Genomic DNA, 7844 nt, shown 5'->3' with positions numbered 1-7844 from the left:
CTCAAGGAAGTGGAAGAGAAGGGTCCTGTCCCTGTGGTCCTGTCCCTGTGGCCGGCTCTGAGGCTGCCGTTGTGCCTGCCAGAGTCCTGCTCTGCGGGAGGGTGTCTCTCACCTGGTCCTAGCTTGCATGCATCAGCCCTGCTGCTCAGTCCTGTCCGACTCTGTGTGACCCCAGGGCCTGTAGCCCTCCAGGATCCTCTGTGCATGGAATTTTCCAGGCAAGAATACTGGAGTGGGTTGCCATTTCCTCCTCCAGGGGATCTTCCCAACCCAGGGGTCGAACCCACATCTCCTCTGTCTCCTGCATTGGCAGGCGGGTTCTTTGCCACTAGCGCCATCTCCTGGACCAGCAGTGGTGCCAACAGTTGTTAGTGTCTCAACTGTTTTATTTTCTTGGCTGGCTTGAACTTCAAGTGCCACAGCCCCGCCCTCCTTAGAGGAACTCCTGGAATATTCACTCCCTTCTCCACTTGGCCTCCTGCCTAGGTCCTCTCAGCCCTTGCCCTCACAGGTGATTTCTGAGGGTGGAGCAGAGCTGCTCCGGGTGCCCCTCTCCCAGGAGGACATCCAGCCATTCCTCCAGGTCCCGGACCAGCTGCTCCAGCTCTTGCACCTCTTTCTCTAGCTTCTCCAAGAAAACATGTACGTTCTCTTTCAACCAGGTCCTCATGACCTTGATCGGCTCTTCTGGGGAGTCACTGGTCTGGTATTCAAACACCTAAAAGGCAGACACCAAGGTTGTATCTTGAGCGTTTTCCTGTAGACCTCTCTTGCTGTGCTGGTTCCTACAAGTTCCCCGAGCCTTTGCTATGCTTTCCTTCTGTCCCAGGTAGCCATTCCCACCTTCTCTACCAGACCAACTCCTACCTATCCTTCAAGACCCAGTTCATCAATGACACCTACGGAAAGCCTTCTCAGACGTCCTCAGCCAAGCTTAAGGTCCCTTCTTGAATGTGTTACCTGGGAAGTCACAGGATTCTGGGGGTAGTTACATTCTCTGATCCTTTCTGACACCTCCCAACTTCTTCCTGAAACAGGTACGAACACCACCTCTTACTAAGGTAAAGGAGCAGGAGTTGGAATACATTTGGCTGGTCATCCCAGGGGGATGAAGAGGATGGGAGAAGGCAAGCTGTGGAGGTCCCCTTGGTGTGCAGCCAGCTAGATTATGCTCCCGACTCTGAGCTCTTGGCTCCTCCGTCCACAGTGCTCCACAGTGCTCCACAGTGCTCACCTGATATTCCTGTGCTCACATAGAGCACCAGGACCAGCAGTGCCAACAGCGTCTGGGGGCAAGAGGAGGAGGAGGTGAGTCCCTGGAGGGTAGACGGGCACCCCGCCTCCCTCACAGAGGGCTAGGAATGGGGATTCACTTTTTCTATTTATCTGAGTCCCACGTGCTTGCTACAAAACCCGCGGAACCATGGGGTTAGATAACAGGGTGACCTGTTGACATTTCCTCGGCATTTTCCCTCCTTTGTCCCTGGTGAGAAGGCAGGCTTACCTTTGTTTTCATTATTTGCCTCACTTTTGCCTTTTATTTTTTGTTTGTTGTAAATGCTATTTTAAAAAGTCGACTTTATTGTGGTATAATTCACATATGATAAAATGCACATTTTGCATGCACCGTAATGTCTATACTCAGTCCGTGGGGTTGCAAACAATCAGAGCAACTTAGTGACTGAACAGTGTCTATACTTGAGGACTGGGCCTCCCAGGTGGCTCAGAGGTAAAGAATCCATTAGCCAGTGCAAGAGATACAGATTTGATCCCTGGGTTGGGAAGGTCCTCTGGCAAAGGAAATGGCAACCCACTCCAGTATTCTTGCCTGGAAAATCCCATGAACAGGGGAGCCTGGCAGTCCATGGGGGTTGCAAGAGTCGAGACATGACTGAACACACACATACCACTACATGCATGCGGAGTATCGCCCCAGTGAAGATACAGAACGTTTCCATCATCCTAGAAAATTCCTTTATGTGCTTTTGCGGCCAACACCCTCTTCCCCTGTCCCTGAAGTAGGGAACTGCTCATCTGTTCTCTGTCACTCTCTTTGCCTGTCCTGTAACTTCACAGCAATGAAATCACGTATCACATTCTTTTTTGTTGAGCTACTTTTACTCAGTATAATACTTCTGAGACATCTGCTTGTTTTGGGGGTTTGGGGTTATTGATGAGTAACATTGTAGTGTATGAATATAGAATGTGTGTGTGTGTGTACAGATACATGTGTGATATGTGTGCTCTCAAATGGATGCCTGTGGTGTTAAGGAGTTTCTTGGTTCTAGTTGGCCCAGAATTCCATCTACCTCCAGCACAACTGGCTTTCCAGTATCTCTGCTCTCAGCCCCAGAGCAGCTGCCCTCTGGTAAGCCATGGGTGAGCTAATCCTTTGCATGCACATCCCGGCCCACAGCTGAGGAGCATGGCAATCCCCACCTGAGTCGGGGTGCCGTCAGCACACGGCCCTTCTTTCCCTCCAAGGCCTTGTCCTCCAGAGGCCGGCAGCTCCGCCTGCCCAGACTCTGCAGCTCAGCAGGACTGCTGGGCTCTGTCTGCCCTCTAGCTCTTGGCACAGCCATTGTGGAGAAAGAGTTGGGGCAACCATCCTTTTCTTTTCCCCTCAGCAATTGTACTTTTGTGTTGTCCTTTACCCTCACTTGAAAATAGTTGCTCTGTATATTTTTGTCAATTTTATGGCTGCTTACAATGACTGTGAGGGCCAGTTTGGCCCCAGTTACTGTATTAAGGCTGGAAATGAAAGTCTACCCCTTGGGGTTCTGGTGCAGGAATGAAATGGCTTCCTGAAGACAACATTTCTCCCTGGTACTTGGGTCAGTCCAAGATAATTTAGGAGATTTTGGTGGGCATGCCAGGATCTGGGAGGGAGAAAAGTGAGAGAGCCTTTTGGAGAGGTGGGCGAAGGTGGAAGGGGAGTCTGAGTTTGCGAGGGGCCCGGCACCCTCTCCTGATGGCCTTACGGTGTGGCTGGGAGGTCTCAACACAGGATATTTAGAGACTCCTGCTTTCAACAGACAATGTGAGTTGGGATAGTGACCAAGTCAGGCAAACAGAAGTGGAGAGAGGATTAAGGCAGAGACAGTAGTGACCGACATTGAGTTTCCTCCCAACTCACTTGATGTGGGTTGAATCAGATTTAATTTGACTTGAAATAATACATTTCTTAGGTACCTGAGTTTGTGAAGTAAGATTTAGATCGGCTACCACAAACAAAGAAGATAAAGAGATTTACATAATTTGTTTCTTTCCTGGATAGTTTTTAAAAATATATATACTAGCAACATTATAATTGCTGTTAACTTTAAAAATAAAAATAAATTGCATAGTAACAATGTGACCGAATTTCACAGACACACTGGAAGTGAAGAAAGCCAGACATGAAGGGGCACGCTGTCTGATTCTGCTCCACGAATTCATGAAATTCAGGGACGTGCAAAACTCATTTGTGATGCTGGAACTCAGAACCATGGTTATGGGGTATGAGCTGCAAGGGGCCTTGGAGGAGTCTTGGAAATGCTCTATACTTTGATCTGGGTAGAAACTGCCTGGGTGTGGACACCCAATGTGAAATTGTTGTAGATTAGGGCACTTTTTTCTTTTCTCAACAATATTCCCTGAGACTATCTAAGAACATGTTGTTGTTGTTTAGTTGCTAAGTTGTATCTGACTCTTTTGCGACGCCTTGGACTGTAGCCTGCCAAGTTCCTCTGTTCATGAGATTTCCCAGGCAAGAATACTGGAGTGGGTTGCCAGTTCCTTCTCCAGGGCATCTTCCCAATCCAGGGATCGAACTTACGTCTCCTACATTGCAGGTGGATTCCTTACTGCTGAGCCACCAAGGAAACCCTATCTAAGAACATAGACTGATTCATTCTTTATAATGGCTGATGAACATTCCGTGGTCTGAACATTCTTCTATTTCTTTAACTATTCCTCTGTCAACGTGCTGTATAGGATGATGTCTTGATCTGCATGCTTGCTGCTAAGTTGGCTTTTTGTTTGTTTGTTTTTTGTGCTGAGTGAGGTCAAAAGCATGAAAAACGGACTAAAATTAAGTTTTAGTCCTTCTCTTGTCCTGTTATGGAGTCTGAGCCAAATCATTTCATCTCTCTGAGCCTCAGTTTATTCATTTGTAAAATGGATTTTTTTTGGACTTTGTTTTGGACTGCACCACTCAGCATGTGAGATCTTAGTTCCCCAACCAGGGGTTGAACCCGCATCCCCTACAGAAGTCCCTGTAAAATGGATTTTGATATATGCTATAAGGTCTTTCAAGAACGCAAAAGCGGGGCGTCTGTAGTTGAATCAGTTTGGGAAATACTGTGGTAAAGTTACATGGATTTCCTTGCTGCAGGACTCATTGGAGCCTTCATTATGTGAAGGAGCTGTGTGACTCTCTAGGGGAGAAATGAGAGTGTCAGCGTTCCCCGGACCACAGAACTTACATGACTTTTCTAGAAGGAGCATTCCTAAGGTTTGGTATTAGAGGAATACTTTTCAGCAAAAACTGCAGCACAGCCGGAGCCCCACAAGGCCTCCATCTCGCAGTGAGGTCCAGCGTAAAGAAGTCGAAAGGTGTATTAAGCATATAAGTGAACAACTCTTTTGAAAACATATATAGGTCCGTCATGTATTGCTCTGCTTACACCCCTGCAATGGCTGCTTAGTAACCTCAGAATAAATCCTACCCCTTCCCACTGTGTGCAGCACCCAGCTGACCGTCCCGCCGCCTTTTCCGTCTTCCCTGCACTTCCCCGTCTGGCAGGCAGGCAGTGCAGGGTCACCTTGCTAAGGGTTCTGGAATCAGGGGGACCTGGTTTCAAATCCCAGTGTGTCTCTGTTGTCTGGCCTTTCCGATCTCACTTTACCCATGTGTAAATGAAGTTCATAACAGTTGCCTCTCGAGAATGTCAAGACATCCAAGAGAAAGGAGTAGAAGAAGCCCCAGGCTGTGCACACCAGGCTGTGCACACAAGTGCTAACATTTTCCATTTTGACAAAATCCTATGTGAGTTTTGAATTCCAGCCCTTGGAACAAAGGCTCCAGGACATCTCCAACTTAGGTAAAGTATCCTGTTTATTTTGGTTCATTTGTTCATTCATTCAGCACCTGTTATGCACCAAGCACTAACCTAGGCACTCAGGATACAACAGGAAGCTAACAAGACTCCCAAGTCCCTCCGGGGCATTCCTTGTGCTGGCAGTGTGAGAATTGATAAGGTGTCAGTAACGGCTTCTAGAAGAAGCTCCTGAGTCCCTGTACTGTGTGCCACCAGGTTGGGCTCTAGGGAGAGTCAGCCTGAAAGCCTATCCCTGACTTCGAGGGCCTCACAGGCTGCCAGGAGCGTCCAAGGGGGCCCAGATGGGAGGAGAGCCATGTCCCCTGGTCTGGCCTCACCTGCTTTCTGTCCTCACAGCGACTTCCCCTTCTCTCGGCTGCCACTCGGCCCCTGCTGCCCACCTGGTGGACCACCATGGCCTCAGGTCAGGCTGCCTGGGTAGAAGAGGGTACCCCCACCTCCCTGGCTTCTGGTCACCAAGCATCTCTCAAGCCGTGAGTTCTGATGTCACAGAAGGTGGGGACAGTCAGGCCCCCACCCTGCACCATCCTGATGGTTAGCCCTGACTTGCTTTTCACATAAATATAAAAACAAAGACTGGAAAAAGAAACACACTGAAAGGTTATATTTCAGGATGGTGATTTTTCTGATCCTTTTTCTTCTTTTTTTTTCAAATCTTTAATAAAATGCAATTCTTTAAATTCAAAAATGATAAAAATTTTTAACTGAAATATTTATTGAGTTAAGTATAGATTCACATGCAGTTGTAAGAAAGAGTATAGGAGATCCTGGATATCCTTTACTCAGTTACCTCTGATGGTAACACAGGCTATTGTCATGGTACAATCTACCATCTTATTAGTCTCCCCAGTTTCATTGTATTCATTTGTGTGTGTATTTAAATTCTAGATAATTCTGTCACGTGGCTAGATTTGCGCATCTACCACTAAAGTCACCACCATGCAGAAGAATTTCCAAACTGTAGGGTCCTGTGTTGCCCTTTGGTGCCTGCCTCCTCCCCTGCCCCCTTCTCTCATGCTCTCTAATTCCTGGCAACCACTGATCTGTTTTCTATTTCTATTTTTTTTTTTTTTTTGCCTGTGGATGTCCATTTGCTCCAGCATCATTTTTTAAAAATGCTTTCATTTCTCTTTTGAATTTCTTTTGCATCTTTGTCAAAACCAAATTGTGCATATTTGAGTGGGTCTATCTCTTGTTCTCTGCTTCGTCCCATTGACCTGTGTATCGATCCCCACACCAACACCCACTGTCCTGACTGTAACTGTACAGTAAGCCTTAATATTGAGTACAGCGATTTCTCCACTTTGTTCTTTCTCAAGATCATTTTCACCACTTCTATGGCCTGAGCCTTTCCAAATAAACTTTAGAATAAGACGTCTGATTTAAAAAAAAAAAAACAAAAAACTTACTAGCTGCAATTTTGACAGGAATTGCATTAAACCTACAGATCTCTTGGGGGAGAACTATCATCTTTACTATGTTGTATCTTCCAATCTATGGACATGGTATGCCTCACCACTGATTTAGGTTTTCTCCAATCAGCATTTTGTAAGTTTTAGCATACAGGTCCTATACATGTTTGAAGTGTATATTTAAATATTTCACTTTGGATTCCCTTCATATTTTAAAAGCCTCCATTTATCAAAGAAATTCCGTGTGTTAAGACAGCATTAATTTTTAACATTTTGATTATCTGACTTTCCCAAAGTGAGACATACAAAGTTTCTGATTAGCACCCAGATAACTTTTATTCATTAAGCATCTACTGTATGCTAGGTATTTCATTAACTTTGTTTTATTACATCTTCTCCAGGCTATAATTCTGTAGGTATTTGGGAATTAGTCTGTTTTATTAGCCATTGTTATCTCTAAATCCCATTATGCAGCTTGTTACATACTACATGTTCAGTAAAACTATCTGTTGAATGGATGAATAATGAGCAACTTCAAACTGTGGCTTCTGAGAGGCCCTGAGCTGTGTCTGGTGAAGTATTCATAGTACTTGGATCAGAAAATATTTGTTGAATGAGAAAAGCAGGTGGTATGATTTTAATTTCACCAATGAAGAAGCTGAGGCCCAGGGCAGCCAAGGAAGGGTATGAGCAGTAGTAGGTGCCACATGCTGTGATCGACTCTGCTCCAGCACCCATGCTAATATACACTATCTCACCTCATCCTCATAACTGCCCTGCAAGGTTGGTGCTATCAGTCTGTCTGGACGTTACTCTCCTTATTCAAGATTATACACTCTGCTAGGGGTCTGAGTGCAGGTCTATTTAACTCCAAAGTCTTTTAGTTCACCTCAGGAGGTTAATGTAATTTCAGCCAAAAGCAAAGAAAGTTGCCATTCTTGTTATCCTTTGTGGTTTTATTGTGGGTGAGTAGATGTGGGAGTCCCATGAAATTTTTTGAAATATCAAAAGTAGCTATATTCCTTCTTCAACTCCATGACCATCCCAGTTTGGCATCCAGAAATGTCAAACAATCTCTACCCCTTATTCTTCCCCTTTCTCCTGCATATTCTTCTTCTTCTTATCATCCATAACTAAGATGAGTCAAGAAATTACTGAGTTCAGGACTCTATGTGAAATGCTTCATATGTATTGACTCATTGTATTGCTATTTCAACTCTGGATAGTAAATAATATTATTATCCCCATTTTACAGATGAGGAGACTGACTCGATGTGAAATGCTTCATATGTATTGACTCATTGTATTGCTATTTCAACTCTGGATGGTA

The 7844-nt window shown here is 45.4% G+C and overlaps 1 protein-coding gene across 1 annotated transcript; it reads right to left on the bottom strand.

Moving 5' to 3' along the window:
- Window positions 1-505: 505 nt before the first annotated feature.
- On the bottom strand, window positions 506-5497 carry SMIM23 (small integral membrane protein 23). Its single transcript, XM_045163674.1, has 4 exons — window positions 5420-5497; window positions 1235-1286; window positions 961-1028; window positions 506-718 (listed from the first exon to the last, which is right to left on the bottom strand). The coding sequence occupies exons 1-4, from the start codon at window positions 5495-5497 to the stop codon at window positions 506-508; spliced, it is 411 nt and encodes a 136-aa protein (XP_045019609.1).
- Window positions 5498-7844: the final 2347 nt, after the last annotated feature.

The sequence above is a fragment of the Bubalus bubalis genome, chromosome 19 (assembly GCF_019923935.1).
Source record: "Bubalus bubalis isolate 160015118507 breed Murrah chromosome 19, NDDB_SH_1, whole genome shotgun sequence".
Lineage (NCBI taxonomy): Eukaryota > Metazoa > Chordata > Mammalia > Artiodactyla > Bovidae > Bubalus > Bubalus bubalis.
The sequence above is the reverse complement of the archived record's forward strand: the minus strand, read 5'-3'. Positions and strand labels throughout refer to the sequence as shown.